At 49.5% G+C, this 25,430-nt stretch overlaps 1 protein-coding gene across 1 annotated transcript; it reads left to right on the plus strand.

Annotated features, from left to right (window-relative positions):
• Positions 1-2,944: 2,944 nt before the first annotated feature.
• Positions 2,945-25,151, plus strand: lsm4 (LSM4 homolog, U6 small nuclear RNA and mRNA degradation associated). The gene is made up of 5 exons (XM_087975876.1): positions 2,945-3,253; positions 9,863-9,904; positions 17,517-17,615; positions 23,047-23,239; positions 24,902-25,151. Exons 1-5 carry the CDS (start codon positions 2,960-2,962, stop codon positions 24,991-24,993), a joined length of 720 nt encoding a protein of 239 aa, XP_087832002.1. The 5' UTR covers positions 2,945-2,959; the 3' UTR covers positions 24,994-25,151.
• Positions 25,152-25,430: the final 279 nt, after the last annotated feature.

The following is a 25,430-nucleotide window of genomic DNA, read 5'->3' on the forward strand; positions in this document are numbered from 1 at the left end:
GTGAGGGGGGGAGAGGAGGGGGGTGAGGGGGGGAGAGGAGGGGGGTGAGGGGGGGAGAGGAGGGGGGTGAGGGGGGGGGAGGAGGGGGGGGAGGGGGGGAGGGGGTAAGGGGGTGAGGGGCGGAGAGGAGGGGGGTGAGGGGGGGAGAGGAGGGGGGTGAGGGGGGGAGAGGGGGGGAGAGGAGGGGGGGTGAGGGGGGGGGAGGAGGGGGGGGAGGGGGGGAGGGGGTAAGGGGGGGAGGGGGTAAGGGGGGGAGGGGGTAAGGGGGTGAGGGGGGGAGAGGAGGGGGGGGGAGGGGGGGGAGGGGAGGGGGGCAGGGGGGGAGGGGGGGGGGAGGGGGGGAGGAGGGGGGGGAAGGGGGGGGAGGGAGGGGGGGGGAGGAGGGGGGGGGGAAGGGGGGAGGAGGGGTGGGAAGGGGGGGGAGGGGGGAGGAGGGGGTGGAGGAGGGGGGGGAGGAGGGGGGGGAGGAGGGGGAGGGGGGGGAGGAGCGGGGGGGAGGAGGGGGGGAGAAGGGGGGGGAGGGGGAGGAGGGGGGGAGGAGGGGGGGGGAGGAGGGGGGGGAGGGGGGGGAGGAGGGGGGGGAGGAGGGGGGGGAGGGGGGGAGGGGGGGGAGGAGGGGGGGGAGGAGGGGGGGGAGGGGGGGAGGGGGGGGAGGAGGGGGGGGAGGAGGGGGGGGAGGGGGGGAGGGGGGGAAGGAGGCGGGGGGAGGGGGGGGGGAAGGGGGGGGGGAAGTGGGGGGGGGGGAGGGTTAGGGTTAGGGTGGTTAGGGTTAGGGTGGTTAGGGTTAGGGTTGGGGGGGGTGAGGGGGGGGAGGAGGGGGGGGAGGAGGGGGGGGAGGAGGGGGGGGGGAGGAGAGGGAGGGGGAGAGGGAGGGGGGGGGGAAGGGGGAGAGGGGAGGGGGGGGGAAGGGGGAGAGGGGAGGGAGGGGGGAAGGGGGGGAGGGGGGAAGGGGGGGGAGGGGAGGAGGGGGGGATGAGGGGAGGAGGGGGGAGAGGGGAGGAGGGGGGAGACAGGGGGGACAGGGGGGACGGGGGGGACGGGGGGGGGGGACGGGGGGGACGGGGGGGACGGGGGGGACGGGGGGGGGGGGGACGGGGGGGGGGGGGACGGGGGGGACGGGGGGGGGGGACGGGGGGGAGGGACGGGGGGGGGGGACGGGGGGGGGGGACGGGGGGGGGGAGGAGGGGGGGGGAGGGGGGGGGGAGGAGGGGGGGGGGAGGAGGGGGGGGAGGAGGGGGGGAGGAGGGGGGGGGAGGAGGGGGGGGAGGGTTAGGGTGGTTAGGGTTAGGGTTAGGGGAGGGGGGGGAGGGGGGGGGAGGGGGGGGGGGGAGGAGAGGGAGGGGGAGAGGGAGGGGGGGGAGGGGGAGGGAGGGGGGAAGGGGGGAGGGGGAAGGGGGGAGGGGGGAAGGGGAGGGAGGGGGGAAGGGGGGAGGGGGGAAGGGGGGAGGGGGGAAGGGGGGGAGGGGGGAAGGGGGAAGGGGGGGAGGGGAGGAGGGGGGAGGGGAGGAGGGGGGAGATGGGAGAGAGGGGGGAGACAGGGGGGAGAGGGGGGAGACAGGGGGAGAGAGGGGGAGACAGGGGGAGAGAGGGGGGAGAGAGGGGGGAGAGAGGGGGGACAGGGGGGGGACAGGGGGGGGGGGACAGGGGGGACAGGGGGGGGGGGGACAGGGGGGACAGGGGGGGGGGGGGACAGGGGGGGGGGACAGGGGGGACAGGGGGGGGGGACAGGGGGGGGGAGGGGGGGAGGGGGGGAGGGGGGGGGGAGGGGGGGAGGGGGGGAGGGGGGGGGAGGGGGGGGAGGGGGGGAGGGAGGGAGGGAGGGAGGGAGGGAGGGGGGGGGGAGGGGGGGAGGGGGGGAGGGGGGGAGGGAGGGAGGGGGGGAGGGGGGGAGGGAGGGAGGGGGGGAGGGGGGGAGGGAGGGAGGGGGGGAGGGAGGGAGGGGGGGAGGGGGGGAGGGGGGGAGGGGGGGAGAGGGGGGGAAGGGGGGGGAAAGGTTAGGGTTAGGGTGGTTAGGGTTAGGGTGGTTAGGGTTAGGGTCAGGGGAGGGGGGGGGTGAGGGGGGGGAGGAGAGGGAGGGGGAGAGGGAGAGGGAGGGGGAGAGGGAGAGGGAGGGGGAGAGGGAGAGGGAGGGGGAGAGGGAGGGGGAGGGGGAAGGGGGAGAGGGGAGGGAGGGGGGAAGGGAGGGAGGGGGGAAGGGGGGGAGGGGGGAAGGGGAGGAGGGGGGGGAGGGGAGGAGGGGGGGAGGGGAGGAGGGGGGAGGAGGAGGAGGAGGGGGAGGAGGGGGGTGAGGGGGGGGAGGGGGGTGAGGGGGGGGAGGGGGGGGAGGGGGAGGGGGGTGAGGGGGGGGAGGGGGGTGAGGGGGGGGAGGGGGGTGAGGGGGGGGAGGGGGGAGGAGGAGGGGGAGGAGGAGGGGGGGGGGGAGGAGGAGGGGGGGAGGGGGTAAGGGGGTGAGGGGTGGAGAGGAGGGGGTGAGGGGGGAGAGGTGGGGGGTGAGGGGGGAGAGGTGGGGGGTGAGGGGGGGAGAGGTGGGGGGTGAGGGGGGGAGAGGAGGGGGGGGAGGGGGGGAGAGGGGGGGGGGAGGGGGGGAGAGGTGGGGGGTGAGGGGGGGGAGGGGGGGAGGGGGGGGGGAGGGGGGGAGAGGGGGAGGGGGGGGGAGAGGGGGGGGGAGGGGAGGAGGGGAGAGGGGGGGGGAGGGGAGGAGGGGAGAGGGGGGGGAGGGGAGGGGGGGAGAGGGGGGGGGAGGGGGTGAGGGGGGGGGGGGAGGGGGTGGGGGGGGGACGGGGGGGAGGGGGTGGGGGGGGGACGGGGGGGAGGGGAGGGGGAGGGGGAGGGGATGTGAGGACCAGGAGCTGTGCACGTAAAAGGACAACAAAGTTCCAGAATAATCAGGAGAGAAGCAGGAATGAGACCCACCGCCCGTGAACGGGGCAAAGCTGCAGGGAGAGGGGCGCTCAGCTCGATGTCAGGCTGCTCCACCTGGAGTAGGCCTCACTTTACGACAGCTGTAGCGCAGGCAAATCCAGTGTACGGCATCGATCTGGACTACCAAACCTGCTGCTCGCTCCGATTGGCTGCGCCAGGGAGCGCGGCAGGTGATAGGGGGGTTTGCTTGTCCATCAGCCCAGGGGCGGGTCCAGGTTGGGGCCGTAAGTTTGGTTTCAGCATCAACAGCGGGAGCGGGAAACAGCGAGAGACCCCGACTGCTCGAGCCCCAGCCCCGCGGACACGGACACCCAGAGCCAGGCCCAGGATGGTGAGTGCGGGGAGGGTGTGAACTGTAGTGTTGGGGGCTGGCGGTGCATTGGGCAGAGAGTCTGAGTAACCAAGTATTATTATATACCGGTATATAGTGAGTTATATACCATGGGGCGAAAGGCAGAGAGTTTATTATAATGTTATATACCTCCCTCAGCTAGTGTTAAAGAAGCTGAGAATGTGTTGCTGGAAAAGCGCAGCAGGTCAGGCAGCATCCAGGGAACAGGAGAATCGACGTTTCAGGCATTAGCCCTTCTTCAGGAATGAGGAACGTTTGTCCAGCAAGCTAAGATAAAAGGTAGGGAGGAGGGACTTGGGGGAGGGGCGTCAGAAATGTGATAGGTGGAAGGAGGTTAAGGTGAGGGTGATAGGCCGGAGTGGGGTGGGGGCGGAGAGGTCAGGAAGAAGATTGCAGGTTAGGAAGGCGGTGCTGAGTTCGATGGATTTGACTGAGACAGGGTGGGGGGAGGGGAAATGAGGAAACTGGTGAAATCCGAGTTCATCCCTTGTGGTTGGAGGGTTCCTAGGGGGAAGATGAGGCGCTCCTCCTCCAACCGTCGTGTTACTATGGTCTGGCGATGGAGGAGTCCAAAGACCTGCATGTCCTTGGTGGAGTGGGAGGGGGAGTTAATGTGTTCAGCCACAGGGTGGTTGGGTTGGTTGGTCCGGGTGTCCCAGAGGTGTTCCCTGAAACGTTCCACAAGTAGCCAGCCTGTCTCCCCAATGTAGAGGAGGCCACATCGGGTGCAGCGGATGCAATAGATGATGTGTGTGGAGGTGCAGATGAATCTGTGGCGGATATGGAAGTTTCCTTTGGGGCCTTGGAGGGAGGTGAGGGGGGAGGTGTGGGCGCAAGTCTTGCACCTCCTACGGTTGCAGGGGAAGGTGCTGGGGGTGGGGGGTGTGGATCTGACGAGGGAGTCACGTAGGGAGTGGTCTTTTCGCAACGCTGATAGGGGAGGGGAGGGAAATATATCCCTGGTGGTGGGGTCCGTTTGGAGGTGGTGGAAATGATGGCGGATGATGCGCTGTATATGGAGGTTGGTGGGGTGGTAGGTGAGGACCAGTGGGGTTCTATCCTGGTGGCGGTTGGAGGGGTGGGGCTCAAGGGCGGAGGAGCAGGAAGTGGAAGAGACACGGTGGAGGGCATCGTTGACCACGTCGGGGGGGAATTTGCGGTCCTTGAAGAAGGAGGCCATCTGGGTTGTACGTTTTTGGAACTGGTCCTCCTGGGAGCAGATGCGGCGGAGACGAAGGAATTGGGAGAATGGGATGGCGTTTTTAACAGGGGGCGAGGAGGTGTAGTCCAGGTAGCTGTGGGAGTCGGTCGGTTTGTAGTAGATGTCCGTGTTGATTTGGTCGCCTGAGATAGAAATAAAAAGGTCGAGGAAGGGGAGGGAGGAATCTGAGACTGTCCAGGTGAATTTGAGGTCGGGATGGAAGGTGTTGGTGAAGTGGATGAACTGTTCAACCTCCTCGTGGGAGCACGAGGCGGCGCCGATACAGTCATCGATGGAGTGGAGGAAAAGGTGGGGGGTGGGGCCAGTGTAGTTGCGGAAGATGGACTGTTCCACATATCCTACGAAGAGGCAGGCATAGCTGGGGCCCATGCGGGTGCCCATGGCTACTCCTTTCGTTTGGAGGAAGTGGGAGGATTGGAAAGAGAAGTTGTTCAGGGTGAGGACCAGTTCAGTCAGTGAAGAACACTTATAGGAAGCACTGAGGATGGCAAGGCCATAGAATATACTCTATGGGGGATTTCAATGCTCATCATCAAGAGTGGCTGGGCAGCAGCGTTACGTTGGACTGGATTGGGTTGGGATATCTGGTCAGCATGAACAAGTTGGACCGAAGGGTCTGTTTCAGTGCTCTGTATCTCGGTGACTGCAATGGAGTTGGTCAAGGTCCTAAAGGACACCGCTGCTAGACCGGGTCTGCAGCAGATGGTGAGGGAACCAAAAGAGGGAAAAACATACCTGATCTCATCGTCACCAATCTTCCAGCTGCAGATGCATCTGTCCGTGACTGTATTGGTAAGAGAGACTGCCATACTGTCCTCATGGAGACAAAGTCCAGCCTTCACGTTGAGAATAATCTCCATCATGTTGTGCTAAATGGGACTGACCTCAGCAATTCAATACGGGAGATCCATGAGGTGTTGTGGTCCATCAACAGCAGTAGAATTGTACTCCAGCACAATCTGCAATCTCATGACCTAGCATATCCCCCACTCAACCATTACCATCAAGCCAGGGCATCAATTCTGGTTCAGTGATGCGTCCAGGAGGGCATGTCAGAAGCAGCACCAGGTATACCTGAGGTCACCCTTATGAAGCCACCAAACAGGTCTACTTGCACGCCAAAACAGCACAAATAGCAAATGATAGACAGAGGGAAACAATTCCACAACCAACAGATCAGATCTAAGCTCTGCAGACCTGTTGCATTCCAATCATGAATTAGACAATTAAACAACTCACTAGAAGAGGAAGCTCCACAAATATCCCAATCATCATTGATGGAAGAGCCCAACATACCGGTGCAAAAGGTAAAGCTGAAACATTCAATGGATGATCTACCTCCGCCTCCTCCAGTGGTCTCCAGTATCACATATGCCAGTCTTCAACCAATTTGATTCACTCCACATGCTATCAAGAAACAGCTAGAGACACTGAATACTGCAAAGACAATAGGCTTTGACAATATTCCAGCAAAAGTACAGAAGACTGGAGCTCCAGAACTCACTGCTTCCCGAGCCAAGCTCTTCCACTGGCAACGTTTACAGTACTAGCATCTACCTGACAATGTGGAAAATTGCCCAGGTATGCTCTGTACTTTAAAGGCAGGACAAATTCAACTTGGCCAATTACTGCCCCATCAATATACTCTGTCATCAGTAGAGTAATAGAAGGTGTCATTAACAGTGCATTCAGCCAGCACATGCTCAGCAATAACCTGCTCAGTGACATCCAGTTTGGGTTCTGCCAGGGCCACTCAGCTTCTGACCTAATTACAGCCTTGGTGCAAACATGGAAAAAGAGCTGAATTCCAGAGGGCGGGGTGGCGGGGTAAGAGTGACAGAGCTTGACATGAAGGTTGCATTCAATCAAGTGTGGCTTCAAGGAGCCTGAGCAAAACTGGAACCTATGGGTGTCAGAGGGCAAACTCTCCACTGTTTGCAGTCATACCTGACACACTGACTTCCAACAACCACAACCATCTTCCAATCATCCCAGCTCCAGAACATCTCTGCAGGACTTTGTCAGGTTTGTGTCCTAGGCACAACCATCTTCAGCTGTTTCGTCAATAACACCAGAAGTAGGGATGTTTGCCAATTAATTGTACAGGATTTGGCACCATTTACGGCCCCTCCGATACCAAAGCAGTCCCTGTTCAAATGCACCAAGATTTGGGCAATATCCAGGCTTGAACTGACAAGTGGCAAGTAATGCTTGTGTCATAAAAATCTGAAAATGTGTTGCTGGAAAAGCGCAGCAGGTCAGGCAGCATCCAAGGAGCAGGAGAATCGACATTTCGGGCATGAGCCCTTCTTCAGGAATCCTGAAGAAGGGCTCATGCCCGAAACGTCTATTCTCCTGCTCCTTGGATGCTGCCTGACCTGCTGCGCTTTTCCAGCAACACATTTTCAACTCATACAAATGCCTTTTGGTCATCTCCACTAAGAGACAGTTAACCACTGCCCCTTGACAATCTGTTATCATCACTGAACCCCCACTGTTAACATCCTTGGGATTATCATTAACCAGAAACTCAACTAGACTCGCCACATAAGTGCAGTAGCTACAAAAGGTGGTCAAGGCTCGGAATACTGTGATGAGTAACTGACCACCTGATTTCCCCCAAGCCTGTCCACTATCGATGAGGCACAAGTCAGGAGCATGATGGAATACTCCTCACTTGGATGGGTGCAGCTCCCACAACGCCTCAAGCACAACACCATCCAGAACAAAGCAGTCTGCTTGATTGGCACCACATCACAAGCATTCACTCCCTCCACTAACAATGCTCAGTACACACTGCTGATACTATCTACAAGTTGCACTGCAGAAATTCACCAAATTTCCTCTGACAGCACCTTCCAACCCAGGATCAGTTCCATCTAGAAGGACAAGGGTAGCAGGTACATGGGAGCATTAGCACCTTCAAGTTTCCCTGCAAGCCACTCACCGTCCTGACTTGGAAATATGTTATCGTTCCTTCACTGTCACTGAGTCAAAATCTTGCAATTCCCTCAATAATGGCATTGTGGGTCAACCTGTAGCATATGGACTGCGACAGTTCAAGAAGTCAGCTCACTACCACCTTCTCGAGGGCAACTAGGGGCAGGCAATAAAAATGCTGGATTAGTGGTGCTGGAAGAGCACAGCAGTTCAGGCAGCATCCAAGGAGCTTTGAAATCAACGTTTCGGGCAAAAGCCCTAGCCAGTGATATCTGCATCCCATGAGTGAATGATAAAAAGAAATGTTTCAGGGAGAGGTTAGAGAATGAGTTATTGTGTTACATACTGCAACATGGGAAGGGGGAGAAGATTTTTAGTGTTCTATACTGTGGAGGGAGGGAGAAAGAGAGAGACATTGAACTATGGTATTGTTAGCGCGGATGAAATGATATCAGTCCGAGCCCAGAGTGCGGTTCCACAATCGGTAACGTTTCTTGATACAGTAACACTGGCGGAGACCAACCGAGGTCCGAATCTCAGCTGTTCTGCTGTTCCCGCGCGCTGCTACACATTATATACCTTTCTTTGTCAGGATGTGAGGATTTTGAGTATGAATGGGATGATAGTTCCCCATCATCGCTGGAGTAGGTGCAAATGGTGGGTATCCTGCCGTCCCAGGAGAGTTGCAGTGTACACACAATAGGGTGCTAATTGGATTATGTAAACGGGTCCGGGTACTATCTGCTTGTCTCTCTGTGAGGGCTGGGGGCTAGCACCCCCCTTTGTTCCCTTGGGGTGCTGGTGTGTATTAGTCTGTTTGTTCCTGTCTGGTGGATGCCTGTCCTTTGTGTCAGGGTGGTTCTGTATTGAGGAATATGGGTGTGTTTCAGTCAGTCTCTTGATTTGATTAGGAGATGGGTTTCCATATTAATTAGCTCCGGAGTCATGGTTAGTGTCTGGCCTAGTGTGGATTTGATCTGTCCTCTGGCTCCCATCTCCCGGTCACGTGGGCGGACCGGCAGCTGCTGAGTTCTGAGGGTTTAAGCTGCAGCTGCCGTTTAAAACACAAAATGAATTCCTATAGTTTTACCGATGTAGGCATAGTCCCGTGGCAAATGCGGGGCGGATCTGATGCCTGCTTGCAGTATAGCAGAGGTATATGGGTTTGGTGGGGTTGGGTGGAAAGAATGGATGGTGAGGGAAGAGAATGAACCAGAGTGTTATAGTGATATACTGCCAGGAAGGTGGGTGGGAGCAGCGAGAATGCTGAGGCTGGTGGGATGGGAGGTGGTGTGGTGTGTGGGTCTGCGTTATGCTGATATACCCAGTAGATTGCGAGGGAAATGATGGAAAGAGAAAATTAGAGTCATAGAGATGTACAGCATGGAAACAGACCCTTCGGTCCAACCCGTCCATGCCGACCAGATATCCCAACCCAATCTAGTCCCACCTGCCAGCACCTGGCCCAAATCCCTCCAAACCCTTCCTATTCATATACCCATCCAAATGCCTCTTAAATGTTGCAATTGTAGCAGCATCCACCACTTCCTCTGGCAGCTCATTCCATACACGTACCCCCTCTGAGTGAAAAGGTTGCCCCTTAAGTCTCTCATATCTTTCCCCTTTCACCCTAAACCTTATGCCCTCTAGTTCTGGACTTCCCCACCCCAGGGAAAAGACTTTATTTATCCTATCCATGCCCCTCATAATTTTGTAAACCTCTAAGGTCGCTCCTCCACCTCCGCTCCAGGGAAAACAGCCCCAGCCTGTTCAGCCTCTCCCCATAGCTCAGATCCTCCAATCCTGGCAACATCCATGTAAATCTTTTCTGAACCCTTTCATGTTTCGCAACGTCTTTCCCATAGAAAGGAGACCGGAATTGCACGCAATATTCCAACAGTGGCCTAACATTGGTTGCCCAGCCGCAACATGACCTCCCAACTCCTGTACTCCATACTCTGACCAATAAAGGAAAGCATACCAAACGCCCTCTTCACTATCCTATCTACCTGCGACTCCACTTTCATGGAGCTATGAACCTGCACTCCAAGGTCTCTTTGTTCAGCAACACTCCCTAGGACCTTACCATTAAATGTATAAGTCCTGCTAAGATTTGCTTTCCCAAAATGCAGCACCTCTCATTTATCTGAATTAAACTCCATTTGCCACTTCTCAACCCATTGGCCCATCTGGTCCAGATTGTGTTGTAATCTGAGGTAACCCTCTTCGCTGTCCACTACACCTCCAATTTTGGTGTCATCTGCAAACTTATTAGCTGTACCTCTTATACTCGCATCTGGTGGTGATTGATCTGCCTGAATTTCAGCTTCGACTGATAGGGGAGCTTCCGTTCTGATTGGCAGTGATTGTTTTGATGAATTAAACTTCCTTCTCTGATTTAATCAAATGTTTTTTCTTTATTTCAGCTGCCCCTCTCATTACTTAAGACAGCGCAGAATCACCCAATGGTAAGCGAGACTGATAATGTCTGCATTTTGTGCGATGATTGGTCCAGGCAGGGCTCCCACTTTGGCACAAGGACATATTGAGCTCCTTAGTGATTCAAGAGGACGCTTATCACTCCCTCAGCCAGCAGGCAGGTTTTTTTAATCTCAGTGTTTGACAACTCGTTATTTTTAAAGAGTAAGTTAGCAATCATGGCAATTAATTTTTGTACTGAAATGCCTTAATCCCCAGCCCCTACCTGAGTGCTACTACCCGGCATTAATATTATTGAACGTGGCGACGAGTGTACCATTGAACCTGCTCCAGTATTCTAGATCATGGCTGAATATCTCCTCTGGGCTGTACAAAGTTAAAAATCACAACACCAGGTTATAGTCCAACAGGTTTATTTGGAAGCACTAGCTTTCAGAGCGCTGCTCCTTCAGGTGATTGTGGAGGACACAATTGTAAGACACAGAATTTATAGCAAAAGTTTACAGTGTGATGTAACTGTAATTATACATTGAAAAATACCTTAATTGTTTGTTAAGTCTCTCATCTGTTAGAATGACCATGATAGTTTCACTTCTTTCATGTGTAAATCACAAAACTTCTTTTAAAAGTTACATTCTCAGGTTAACTGTAACATTTGGTGTCAGCCCAGACAATATTTTGAAGGTGTTAGCCCCCTGTGTTCCCTGTCTATGCCATAATGTTTAGACTGATTCTAATCTAAAAAGCGAGATAAGAGTCTTACGTGCTTTCATGTAGTTTTTGAGCAAAGTACAATGTAACTCGGCAACTACAAATCCACCCCACAAACTTGTGTGTATATGTGGGGTTTGAGTGAGAGAGAGAGCCCAAGGTCCCGGTTAAGGCCCTGCTCGTGGGTACAGAACTTAGCTGTCAGCCTCTGCTTAGCTACTTTTCACTGCTGCCTGTCCTGAAGTCCACCTTGGAGGATGGTCACCCGAAGGTTAGAGGTCGAATATCCTGGACTGCTGAAATGCCCCCCAACTGGGGGGGATCCCTCCTGTCTGTTGATTCTTCTGTGGTGCCCATTCATCCGTTGCTGTAGCCTTTGCTCGGTTTCACCAGTGTACCATGTGCCTATCCAAGAGTCATTTAAATGTCCCTAATGTATCTGACTCTCCTCCCACTGCTGGCAGTACATTCCACGTACCCACCACACTCTGTATAAAGAACCTACCTCTGACATCTCCAAATCTTCCTCCACTCACGTCAAGATATGCCCCCTCGTGATAGTCATATCTGCCCTGGGAAAAAGTCTGAATATTCACTCTATCTATGCCGCTCATCATCTTGTACACCTGTCAAGTCATCTCATCGTTCTTCATGCCAATGAGATTACAATGAACATTCCATTCCATCTGCTATGTTCCACCCTATTCATGTAGCCTGTCCAAGTCTTCTTAACACCCCCCGCCCCCCCCCCACCCCCCACCGTACCCTCCTCAAATTTGCATTTCCACCCAGCTTGGTATCGCCATCAAATTTGGAAATATTACAACTGGTTCTAACATGCAAATTTGTGCAGATTATGAAGAGTTATGCTCTTAGCACAGTAACAACAGCTTCCCATTCTGAGAATGATTCATTTGTTGCTATGCTCGGCCTTCTGTCAGTTCACCAATTGTGAGATAATGAAGCCATGTTAAAAGAATAGTACGTTAATTTTGGGTGACTTTAATCTTCACGTAAATTGGGAGAATGAAGTTTGCAAAGGTGGCAATAAAAGCTTCATAATATATTTGAGATTGGATTCACCAGGAAATTCTTTGAGGAAACTATCAGGGATCAGGTTCCTTTGGATCTGGTCATGCGTATTGAGGCAAGTTTGGTAAATTAACCGAGAATAAGAGATACTCTCTAGAACAGTGATCATAAAGCATTCGGTTTGAGTGTGTTACGACATGGGGTAAACTCACCTGCTTAATTTAAAACCAGCAACACAAGATTTATCCCGTGCAGTAATCTGTAAAAAATTTGATCGGCCAAGAACTAGTTAAAGTAAAAATTAACAACATTATTTCTTAAAGTATAACAGAATAATTAACTAACCACTATTTACCATTCTTTCCTCTAACCTACCTTTTACCTAGTCCGATAAAATTCTTGATTACGATTTACAAAACAAAACTTCTTATCTCAAATCCAGGCAGCTTTCGTTTTCTCTCACTTTGTCTTTTCTTCTCCTTGGGGATTCTGCATTCACAGGTTACTGACTGATAACGGTACCTTTTTAAGAGAGCTATTTTTCGGTCAGTTTTTTTACATGCTGGTAGCTTGGCAGTTCTCCCAACTGTTTAATTTTCCCTGGTCTTATACCCCTGAAGCATCAGATTGACAATCTTAAAAGCCAATGACACAGTATACTCAGTTCAAACTGGGTTGGAGTTAGGCCAATCAATTTAAATTTTCGAGGAGAAAGTGAGGTCTGCAGACGCTGGAGATCAAAGCTGAAACTTTATTGCTGGAACAGCACAGCAGGTCAGGCAGCATCTAGGGAACAGAAGATTCGACGTTTCGGGCACATGCCCTTCTTCAGGAATGAGCAGAGAGTGTTCAGCAGGAGAAGAAGTGTCTCCGCCCCCCTGCCGCGCTCCGTCACCAGCACCTCACATTTATCTGAATTAAACTCCATCTACCACTTCTCGGCGATTTGGCCCATCTGGTCAAGGTCCTGTTGTAATCTGAGGTAACCTTCGCTATCCACTACACCTCCAATTTTGGTGTCATCTACCTCTTATGCTCACATCCAAATCATCTATGTAAATGACAAAAAGTAGTGGACTCAGTACTGATCCTTGTGGCACTCCACTGGTCCCAAGCCTCCAGTCTGAAAAACAACCCTCCGCCACCACCCTCTATGGCTAGTTCTCCCTGTATTCCGTGAGATCTAACCTTGCTAACCAGTCTCCCATGGGGAACCTATTCGAACGCCTTACTGATGTCCATATAGATCACATTTACCGCTCTGCCCTCATCAGTCATAGAGATGTACAGCACGGAAACGGACCCTTCGGTCCAACCTGTCCACGCATCAGTCCTCTTTGTTACCTCTTCAAAAAACTCAATCAAGTTTGTGAGACATGATTTCTGATGCACAAAGCCATGTTGACTATCCTTAATCAGTCCTTGCCTTTCCAAATACATGTACATCCTGTCCCTCGGGATTCCCTCCAACAACTTGCCCACCCCCGACGTCAGGCTCACCGGTCTATAGTTTCCTGGCTTGTCTTTACCACCCTTCTTAAACAGTGGCACCACATTAGCCAACCTCCAGACTTCCAGCACCTGTGACTATCGATGATACAAGTATCTCAGTAAGAGGCCCAGCAATCACTTCTCTAGCTTCCCACAGAGTTCTGGGGTACACCTGATCAGGTCGTGGGGATTTATCCACCTTTATGCGTTGCAAGACATCCAGCACTTCCTCCTCTGTAATATGGACTTTTGCAAGGTGTCACCATCTATTTCACTACAATCTACATCTTCCATATCCTTTTGATGCAAAATACTCATTTAGTATCTCCCCCATTTTCTGTGGCTCCATACAAAGGCCGCCTTGCTGATCTTTGAGGGGCCCTATTCTCTCCCTAGTTACCCTTTTGTTCTTAATGTATTTGTAAAAACCCTTTGGATTCTCCTTAATTCTATTTGCCAAAGCTATCTCATGTCCCCTTTTTGCCTTCCTGATTTCCCTCTTAAGTATACTCCTACTTTCTTTATACTCTTCTAAGGATTCACTCGATCTATCCTGTCTGTACCTGACATATGCTTCCTTCTTTTTCTTAACCAAACCCTCAATTTCTTTAGTCATCCAGCATTCCTTATACCTACCAGCTTTTCTTTTCACCCTGACAGGAATATACTTTCTCTGAATTCTTGTTATCTTATTCCTGAAGGCTTCCCATTTTCTGGCTGTTCCTTTACCTGCGAACATCTGTCTCCAATCAGCTTTTGAAAGTTCTTGCCTAATACCGTCAAAAGTAGCCTTTCTCCAGTTTCGAACTGGGGGGGCTTAGATTTCAATATTTGCTATTGGTATCTTGAAGAGATGGAAGCTAATTTTTTCCCCCTCTCAGTTACAGTCATAAACTGAGGCTTCTCTGCCTGCTATGGGAATTCCATGTGAGACGATCTGTGCCTGAATTTACCTTTTGCCTAGGGGTTATTTATAAAATGTTGCTATATTGGAACAGATAATTAGTCATAGTTACTGTATCTATTATTCTTTTAACTTTTCCAACAGAGTTAAGTTAAACCAATTCCTTTGTTTTTTGTGTTTTAACTATAGTGGATGAACAGTCTGTTTTTGCTTTAAATCTGGTAGTTTGAACTATCAAATTATATCAGGAATGCAACACCTTACATTTTACCTTTAAAATAAGAAACGGTTAGGGTCTAGACTACCTTCTGAATGTTTTGAGGGAGTTTGATCCAGTACATAAGAGTGGAGTTGAACAAATAATTTGCATCGATCTTCGCTGTAATGAACACTAATAGCATTCCAAAAGTATTAAATAATAATAAATGGGGTAAAAGGTGGGCGGTGGGGGCGGTGTTGAAGAGTAGAGGAAACAAACACAAGAACTGCCACCATAAGAAAAGTACTAGGGAAACTGCGAAGGATTTGGGCCCTTTTATGTTGCATCCTAGAATTTTAAAATAAATAGTTACAGAAATAGCAGGTGCACCACCAATCCAAATATCCTTCGACAGCATCTTCCAAACCCATGAGCAGTTTCATCTAGACGGACAAGGATAGCAAATACATAGAACACCACCCACTATAAGCCTCTCTCCAAGCCACTCTAACAATATATTGCCGTTCCTTCACTATTGCTTTGCTTGATCAAAACCCTGGAATTCCCTCCCTAACAGCATTGTGAGTCAACCTACAGCACATGGACTAGAGTGGTTCAAGAAGGCAGCTCACCACCACCTCCTCAAGGGCAATTAGAGATGATTAGTAAATGATGGCCAGTCAGCCATAGATGCCCACATTCCATCAGTGAAATGAAAGGAAAAGGGTAGTAATCTTTTAGGAATCCTTAACTACTGGAGGACTTCCAGAGCGTTGGAAGATTTCCAATGTTGCACTCTTATTCGTCAAGGAAAGGAGACAAGTAACTGGTATCTATAGGCCAATTAGCTTAACATCTGTCAACCGGAAATATTAGGGTCTGTTATAAAGGATGTAATGACAGAGCATTTAGAAAGACGTGATATAATCAAGCAGAGTCAGCAACCTGTATAGATAATATATTTGAATTTCCAAAAGGTGAAAATATTTGACAAGGTGCATGCATAAGGCTACTTAGTAAGATAAGAGCCCATGGTGTTGGCGATAGGTATTAATATGGATGAAGAATTGGCTAACAATACAGGGAAGACATTGGGATTTAGGGGAAATTTTCAGGATGGCAGCCTAGAACTAGTGGAGTGCCACATCGATCATTGCTGGGTCTGCAATTATTCACAAGATATTTTCAGAGGAAAATGAATGTGCTATCGCCAAGTTTGTGAATCATATAAAAAGGGTGAAAGACTGAAGCGAGAGTGGCACAAAGGGTCTGCATTGCGATGTAGACAAATTTGAGTGGGCAAAAACTTGGCAGATGGAATATAATATGAGATAAAATGTGAGGTTATGTACTTCAGTGGAAAGAGTAGAAGATATTATTTGAATGGGAAAGACTGCAGAAAGCTATAGCACACAGGTTTTAAGGTTCTCCTGTATGAATCTCAAAGTTCATTCAAGATTAGCAGGTAATAAGGAAGGCAACTAGAATGTTAACCTTTCATTCAAAGGGAATGAGTTTTAAAAATAGGGAAGTTTTGCTAAAACTATATGAGGCACTCCTCCTCACGGCACGCACGCACGCACGCACGCACACACACACACCACCTGGTCGGACCATAACTGGAACAGTGTGGAACGCGTTGATCTCTCCTGGGGTTGGAGGCAGTCTGCAGAAGGTTTCCCAGGTTGATGTTGGTCTTCTTACAAGAGAGTACTTTTTTGCACTCATTGGGGATTGAGAAGAATGATAGGTGACCTATTTGAAGCACTCATGGTTTCTGAGGAACTTAACAGGGTAGATGCGAATGGTTGTTTCTGCTTATGAGAGACTAGAGGACATATCTCAAAATAAGGGGTCGCCCATTCAAAACAGAGATTAGGAGAATTACAGGTCGTTCTTCTATAACCTGAAGGTTGTGTTCTTGTGCAACCCCATGTTGTAGAAAAATTGTGTTTTAGAAACAGCACTTAACGTGTTGGGAAAGTTCCATGGAATTCTTCACCACAGAGAGCTGCAGAGGCTGGTTCGTTAAGTATATTCATGGCTGCGAAACAGATTTTTAATCACTAAAGGAACCTAAGGTGATGGGGAAAAGGTGAGAAAATGGAATTGAGGATCAGCCACAATCTCACTGAAGGCAGAGCAGACTCAGTTGCTGAAGTGCTGCCTTCTGCTATTATGTCTTATATTATTTCTCTCATTCCATGCACTGTGTTTACTAATCTGTGTGGGACCTGATCAAGTGCTATCTGAAAACATGAAATACATGAGATCCACTAGTTGTCCTTTGACAATGCTACAAGTTGGAGTAAATCAGGACAGCAGATGCTGGAGAATCAGATTGGAGCTGGAAAAAGCACAGCAGCTCAAGCAGCACCAGAGGAGAAGGGAATCGACATTTCCAGTAAGAACCTTTCATTAGGATGTCTGCTGCTTGACCTGCATTGCTTTTTCCAGTTCCACTCTTCATCCATTCTGTGCCACAAGTTACACTGTCAAAAATCTCCAGCAAGTCTATCTCAAACATGTCTGCCTTCTTATAAGTACCATGAACAGCATAATCTCTGCTTCCTGGTACATTTCAAATACCAGACTGTCCCCAAGCCCCCAGATAGAGGATTGTTTTAAAAAATTCTCAAGGTCAGGTTCGTAGGAGAGTAGTCTGACACAGAACAAACGACCAAGAGGCGAGTCTGCTAGAATATGGGCATTTTATTCCCCGCAGCGTCGCCACAACGGGTCTGGCTTATACTCACTCTACATGTTACCAAAACTGGGAGCCGTCAGTTCTCGTAGAGCGGTTGCCAACAACCCACGCTCGGCGGTTAAACGTAACCCCGGAGCAGACTCACCGAACTGGAGACTTTTCCAGCTGATATACTCTTTTCCAGATATAAACATTCATGTGAACAGCAGAGCAAGGCTAAAAAACACATTCCATTCTGGTTACATACAGATAAGAAGATTCACACGGGGAGGTGTGTAATAAGATTCACACGGGACTAAGCAACACCTCCATTCCGGTTAGATTCACACATGTATTGGGACATAATTTTTAACCGTTTCACCACATTCCACTGCTTGGAATTTTACACCACAAGGATGGACCTCACCAATTGGCTGAGTCAGTCCAGGGATGGAATTTGTCTGAACTTCTCTGAAATCCCTCTCCATGTAAAATTGAATGATTTGTTTCTAAATAACTGAGCGGTAGAATCAATTCCTCTTATCAGCAAGATTCTAATGTTGCAATCAATATTCTGAGAAGCTCTCTCCGTTTAATTAAACATGTTTGTGTTTGCAGCTTGTGGAGCTGAAGAATGGAGAAACATACAATGGTCATCTGGTCAGCTGTGACAACTGGATGAATATCAACCTGCGGGAGGTCATTTGTACATCCAGGGTATGTGTCATTCTTTGGAGTAACAATGAACTACTAAAACATGCAAAGCAGTGACAAGCTGATTATAAATACTTGTTTTTAAGGATGACTTGGAGATGCCGGTGTTGGACTGGGGTGTACAAAGTTAGAAATCACACAACACCAGGTTATAGTCCAACAAGTTTAATTGGAAGCACACTAGCTTTCGGAGCGACGCTCCTTCTTCAGGTGGTAGTGGAGGGCTCAATCCTAACACACGAATTTATAGCAAAAATTTACAGTGTGATGTAACTGAAATTATATATTGAAAAATTTTACAATGTATAAATTCAGTTACATCACATTACAGACTTTACAGTTCAGAGGACAGCCATTTGGCCCATTGCTCTACAGAGAGCTGGCATTGACTCAATCTTAGCCTGCTGGACCAACTTTCCTCATTCCTGAAGAAGGGCTAATGCCCGAAACGTCGATTCTCCTGTTCCCTAGATGCTGCCTGACCTGCTGCGCTTTTCCAGCAACACATTTCCATCATTGACTCAATCCAATCAGTTCTGTTCCTCAGCTGTATCCCTCTCAGCCTGCATGTTCACTCTCTTTAGATGCCCGTCCCAATTTTCTTTGAGATTGTTCATTGTCTCCACTTCAACTATACTGTGCTGAGTTCAGCTCATTACCACTAACTGCATTAAAAAGGTTCTGATTCACATCCCCCCCATGTCTCCTAATCATTGAGCACCTGCTATCGTCTCCCCTTAATCTCTTTTGTTCAAAGGAGAATAACTCTCCATCCCCTATGCCACTCCCCACCACCACCATCACAAAGTTTCTCCATCCCAGCCTTGCAACTTAAATCCCTCACCCCTTGAATGATTCTGAATGTCTTATACACCTTTTCAAGTAACTTTGCAAGTTTGGTGCTGACCAGAACTGATAATCCAGTGATGGCCTAACCCAGGGATTCATGCAGGATCCGTTTTTATATTCAACACAATGCTCATCTTAGCAAAGGTAAATCTGTTTAGAAAATATCAGGCAGGAAGGAATGCTGATGTTTTCTGACTATTGCAGACCCATGTTATAAGTGACTGTCAGGTTTTAGCTGTGCAGAGAATTGTGAAGGAATGAACAGTACAGAGTAGATGCACAAACTGGGTGCTTGCTCGGAGCCTTGCAGAACCAATGGATTAGAATAGATTCCCTACAATGTGGAAACAGGCCCTTCGGCCCAACCAGTCCACACCGACCCTCCGAAGAGTAACCCACCCAGATCCATTTCCCTCTGAAATGAATGTACCTAACATGATGGACAATTTAGCGTGGCCAATTCACCTGATCTGCACATCTTTGGAATTTGGGAGGAAACCGGAGCACCCGGAGGAAACCCATGCATGCACTGGGAGAATGTGCAAACTCCACACAGACAGTCACCCGAGGCTGGAATCAAACCTGGGACCCTGGTGCTGTGCTAACCACTGAGCCACTGTGCTGCCTTAACAAAGAATACGCAGGTTCTTGTATAAAGTATTACAGTATAGATCAAAGTGTGCAGTGTCATGTCACTGAAATCAGTCTTTTAAAAAGGCTTCTTTAGTCTCTGGGATTTCTTGCATTACATCAACTATTCAGTGCAGAAACTGGCCAGTTTGCCCATCAGATTCTGCTGGTGTTTCTCCAATCGCAGTTTCCTTCTCCCTAACTTTCTTGACTTGCTTCCTTGTAAAAGCATCAGTACCATTCACTTCAACCACTCCCTGCTTTAAAGATATCCTCCTAGATTCCCTATTGCATAGTTTGATAGCTATGAGTTTCAATTTTCACCTCCCCCACAAATGGAAACACCTTCCCTTTGTCTACTTTACTGATTTCCTTTAGAATGTTAGCAAACCTTTAGTTTGGGAAACCTGCTTGGCATGGACGTGTTGGATCAAAGGATCTATTTCCATGTTGTATGACTATGATTCTATAACCTCAGTTTTCCTATCTATAGTGCCTGGGTCTTTGATCAGAACAGTGCTCAGTTTGCACCTCTTTACCATAAAATGTAGGAGTGGGATAGACCATTCAGCCCATCGAGTCTGCTGAGCTCAATGAGTTCATGATTGATCTGATAATCCTCGAATCCACTTTGCTGCCTCTCACTATAACTCATAGTTCTCTTGTTGATTCAGAGGTCTGTCTGTCTCGTCTTTGAATATGCTTCTCAATCCAGTCTTGGCAGCCCTCCATGATTAAGAATTCCACAGATTCATTACCGTCTGAGAAAAGAAACTCCTTGTCTCTGTCTTAAATAAGCAGCCCCTTATTCTGACATTATACCGTTTGGCCCAAGACACACTCACCAGGGGAATCAGCCTTTCCACATCTGCCCAATTAAATCCGCTTCACTTTGAAGGTGTGCTGTTGCCAGTAACATGGGAAAAGGGAGCAAGAAGAGACCATTTGGCCCCCTTGAGCCTGCTCCACCATTCAGTTAGATCATAGATGACCTGTCTTAGCACCATTTTCTGAAACAAGTGAGATCTGTTCTTTATCTTGCTTAAACTGTGACTTATTAATTAATATGTTAAAGACCTGTGTAAGTGTGAGCCAGCCATCTGCTTCCTGTGAACTAGTGAAAGTATCTGGAGAAGGAAGATCAATAAACAATGTTTGATCAGCAAAAGATTCATTTCAGCAAACCTTGTAGACAGGGACTACTGAACTGACATCCCAGTCTTCCCCATTCGTTTTCCCTTCCTGTGTCTGTTTGTGTGTATGAGTCAGAGGGAATTCATAAGGGGGTTACAGTTTTAACTAGTAGAGCTAAATATCGATGGTTTATTGTTTATCTGTAGTTAGAATCTATTGGTTTGTACTAAATAGCAATTTTACCTTAAGTATAGAAACCTGGTCTGTATTTTCTGCCAATCTGAGTGTAAAAGACTAAATTGGAGAGTTCTGCATACTATTCAAAATCTTTAAATTTTTGTGATGATTCTGGGAATCTCAATAGGGCTTGATTTTCAGCATACCACACAGGTGAAGTGTGACAAACATTTGACAAGTGAAACTGTGCAGGCAGTAACATCTTGTGGCATGACCAGCTGATCCATGTAGTGATAAACGGCTCCATTTTGGAATGGCAGGCAGTGACCAGTGGGGTACCGCAGGGATCAGTACTGGGACCGCAGCTTTTTACAATATATGTTAATGATATAGAGGATGGTATTAGTAATAACATTAGCAAATTTGCTGATACTAAGCTGGGTGGCAGGGTGAAATGTGATGAGGATGTTAGGAGATTACAGGTGACCTGGACAAGTTAGGTGAGTGGTCAGATGCATGGCAGATGCAGTTTAATGTGGATAAATGTATAGTTATCCACTTTGGCAAGAATAGGAAGGCAGATTACTACCTAAATGGAATCAATTTAGGTAAAGGGACAGTACAGAGAGATCTGGGTGTTCCTGTACACCAGTCAATGAAGGTAGGCATGCAGGTAGTGAAGAAGGCTAATAGCATGCTGGCCTTCATAACAAGAGGGATTGAGTATAGAAGCAAAGAGGTTCTTCTGCAGCTGTACAGGGCCCTGGTGAGACCACACCTAGAGAACTGTGTGCAGTTCTGGTCTCCAAATTTGAGGAAAGACATTCTGGCTATTGAGGGAGTGCAGCGTAGGTTCATGAGGTCAATTCCTGGAATGGCGGGATTACCTTACACTACCTGCTGTACCTGCATGCCTACCTTCATTGACTGGTGTACAGGAACACCCAGATCTCTCTGTACTGTCCCTTTACCTAAATTGATTCCATTTAGGTAGTAATCTGCCTTCCTGTTCTTGCCACCAAAGTGGATAACTATACATTTATCCACATTAAACTGCATCTGCCATGCATCTGACCACTCACCTAACTTGTCCAGGTCACCGGTAATCTCCTGGAGCGACTGGGCTTGTATACCCTTGAGTTTAGAAGACTGAGAGGGGATCTGATTGAGACATATAAGATTATTAAAGGATTGGACACTCTGGCAGCAGGAAACATGTTTCCGCTGATGGGTGAGTGCCGAACCAGAGGACACAGCTTAAAAATACGGGGTAGACCATTTAGGACAGAGATGAGGAGAAACTTCTTCACCCAGAGAGTGGTGGCTGTGTGGAATGCTCTGCCCCAGAGGGCAGTGGAGGCCCAGTCTCTGGATTCATTTAAGAAAGAGTTGGATAGAGCTCTCCAGGATTGTGGAATCAAGGGTTATGGAGATAAGGCAGGAACAGAATACTGATTAGGAATGATCAGCCATGATCATATTGAATTGTGGTGCAGACTCGATGGGTAGAATGGCCTACTCCTGCACCTATTGTCTATTAGGAGAAAGTGAGGACTGCAGATGCTGGGGATCAGAGCTTAAAAATGTGTCACTGGAAAAGCGCAGCAGGTCAGGCAGCATCAAAGGAGAAGGAGATTCGACGTTTCGGGCATAAGCCCTTTGGGCATAAGGCACTGAGGTTGCAAAATTGCAGGAGCTGAGTGGGAAGGATGTGCCCGAAACGTTGAATCTTCTGTTCCCTAGATGCTGCCTGACCTGCTGTGCTGTTCCAGCAATAAAGTTTCAGCTTTGATCTCCAGCGTCTGCAGACCTCACTTTCTCCTGGGAAGGATTTCTATCTGGTTGGCTACTAAAACAGCTGGAAGGGCCAGTGACTTGTATAGATTGTGAAGTAAGGGCACTGTGGTGAAGTGTGTGAGGGTTGCTGGTTGTTTTCTCCTTGTCCATCAGGAAACAAAGCCTGCAGCCTGGCTGTTGAGACATGACGACTGATGAACAAGACCAACTCCAAAAGCCTCTGGCTGGGCAGACTCACCACTGGGTGGCAGCAGAGGCTGCTCTGACAAAGGAACCTTTTGGTTTCATTGATTCCAGTGACTCTGCACTGATATCCTGTGCTGTATCAGTAATCACCCCTCACCAGCTCTGAAGAAGGGCTTGTGCCCGAAACGTCGATTCTCCTGTTCCCTGGATGCTGCCTGACCTGCGCTTTTCCAGCAACGCATTTCCACCTCACCAACTCTGGTCTGTCACTAAATACAGGTTCAGTACTGCTGGAAAAAAATCTGTCGTTGTATAACACTGGGGTCCAATACTAGTGGGGATATGTCTGTTGCTGTATAATACTGCAGTATCTTGAGTATTGTTGATGTAGAAACATTTTAAATGGGATGATTTAAGATCTCTAGGCAAGGAGTGAATTGTACTCTGTTAATGACCTGTATTAAATTGATTTTCTTCCTGCATTAGTAACTAGTTTGGCTGCTTTGATGTAGCTTCTTGTTAGAATTAGGTCTAGTCTGAGGTTTTGCCAAATACTGTGCCACTGTTGGAGGTTGCCAACCCAGCTTGCTGCCAGCAGCCTTCAATCGAGTGGATTGTTTATACCAGAGGTGTCTGCCTCATTTGTTTGTCTGCTTCATAGGACGGGGATAAGTTCTGGAAGATGCCGGAATGTTACATTCGTGGCAGCACCATCAAGTATCTCCGCATCCCAGATGAAATCATCGACATGGTGAAAGAGGAGGTACTGTCGAAGGGCCGAGGACGTGGCATTCAGCAACAGAAGCAACAGCAACAACAGAAAGGCCGGGGTGCAGGTGGCGCAGCTGGCAGAGGTAATGCTTAGCTCTGGATAGTCTTGTGACTCGGGTAGGCAACTGTTTGAGATGGAGGGGAACTTTCTGATGTGTGCACTTAGCCAGCTTGCAGCCTGATGTTTGAGCAGGATGCATGTTGTACAGTGAATCCTTTGTTCCCTCTCTCCCCTCTGTGAACATACCATCTTGATTGTGCCAACAGCAGAATCTGAAAGTGTCGACATGAATCTCCCTGGTTAGAGTGAGGCCTTGCCTTGTCCTTGTGTTAGCACAAGGTCCTACATTCAAGGTGTTGGTGTGCATCCGAGGGCTGCATTGCTGGTGTTCCTGCCCCTGAATCCTTGGAGGCAGTAGATGGTAGAGGGTCCCTGCTCCTGAATCCCTGTTAATTGTCTGGATAAAAAGATTGCATTTTGATAGTCCTTCCACAACTTCTGAGGAGAAAGTGAGGTCTGCAGATGCTGGAGATCAGAGCTGGAAATGTGTTGCTGGAAAAGCGCAGCAGGTCAGGCAGCATCCAGGGAACAGGAGAATCGACGTTTCGGGCATAAGCCCTTCTTCAGGAAGGCTTATGCCTGAAACGTCGATTCTCCTGTTCCTTGGATGCTGCCTGATCTGCGCTTTTCCAGCAACACATTTTTCAGCTCTGATCTCCAGCATCTGCAGTCCTCACTTTCTCCTAGACTCCATTTGTGATAGTGGTTCAGGACTAGATACTGACCCTAGATGCCAAAGCAAGAGCATCACCCCCTTCCCTCCAAGAGTTTGAGATCTTGCAGCATTGGCTGCGTCCACTGAGGTAATGGCCTAGTGTGTTTGGGGTGAGTCTTTAAACACAAGCTCCTAACTCAAGTTAGGTAAATGCATGGAGTTAAAGCTCAGTGCTCAGTCTTCGAGTCATACAGCACAGAAACAGACCCTTCAGTTCAACGAGGTAAAAACAATGACTGCAGATGCTGGAAACCAGATTCTGGATTAGTGGTGCTGGAAGAGCACAGCAATTCAGGCAGCATCCAAGGAGCTTCGAAATCGACGTTTCGGGCAAAAGCCCTTCATCAGGAATAAAGGCAGAGAGCCTGAAGGGTGGAGAGATAAGCTAGAGGGGGGTGGGGAGAGAGTAGCATAGAGTACAATAGTTGAGTGGGGGAGGGGATGAAGGTGATAGGTCAGGGAGGAGAGGGTGGAGTGGATAGGTGGAAAAGGAGATAGGCAGGTAAGACAAGTCCGGACAAGTCATGGGGACAGTGCTGAGCTGGAAGTTTGGAACTAGGATGAGGTGGGGGAAGGGGAAATGAGGAAACTGTTGAAGTCCACATTGATGCCCTGGGGTTGAAGCCTTCCAAGGTGGAAGATGAGCGAGTACCATGCTACTTTCTCCCCACCCCCCACCCTCCTCTAGCTTCTCTCTCCACGCTTCAGGCTCTCTGCCTTTATTCCTGATGAAGGGCTTTTGCCCGAAATGTCGATTTTGCTCCTCGGATGCTGCCTGAACTGCTGTGCTCTTCCAGCACCACTAATCCAGAATCCTTCAGTTCAACTGTTCAAAGAAGGGTCAGCACTCTAGACACCCCTGGACAAAGGCATGGTTTCACTGAGCAGCAAAAGAGTAATGATTTCAGATAGTGAGGTTTCGGCAGTGCTGAAGGGTCAGTATAACCTGGTGCTGTTTCATGTTGCTAGGTGTGTTTGGTGGGCGTGGACGTGGAGTGGCCGGAGTAAACAGAGGACAAGAGAAGAAACCAGGAAAGTTATCAGGACTGAAGAAACCATGAAAGAAATCGTGTGTTTGTTTATGCGTGCGTGTGTCAGATTCCGACTGTTTGTTTTCTGTACAGGTTGTGTAAATGAGTCACATTCACGTTGTGTTTAATTAGATGTTTTGTAAAATATAAATAGATTTTGTCGGAGAGAAATAAAAAAAATCATTTGAGTCACTGGTAAATGAATGAGCTTTGTTTGAAGTTTAAAGCCTGGAATAGAAATTGAATAGCTCCCGGAGTGAGACCAGGAGGATGATGTTTAGTGAGTGTGTGCACAATTTGTAAGATGGGTTTTGAGATGGGGAAGTTTCTTCTTCTCCTCATCTGTGTGCTGGTCAGTGACTGTCTGTGGTCTACGCTGAGTGAGACCCTGTTCTGGCTGGCCCTTCAGAAGTGTTCATGCAGCAGTAAACCACACGCTGTTTTGTTATTATAGCTGCTCCTAGGGA

Source organism: Chiloscyllium plagiosum, unplaced genomic scaffold (assembly GCF_037043375.1).
Source record: "Chiloscyllium plagiosum isolate Xiang-an unplaced genomic scaffold, Cpla_swu_hap1 HiC_scaffold_28, whole genome shotgun sequence".
In the NCBI taxonomy this organism is placed as follows: Eukaryota; Metazoa; Chordata; class Chondrichthyes; order Orectolobiformes; family Hemiscylliidae; genus Chiloscyllium; species Chiloscyllium plagiosum.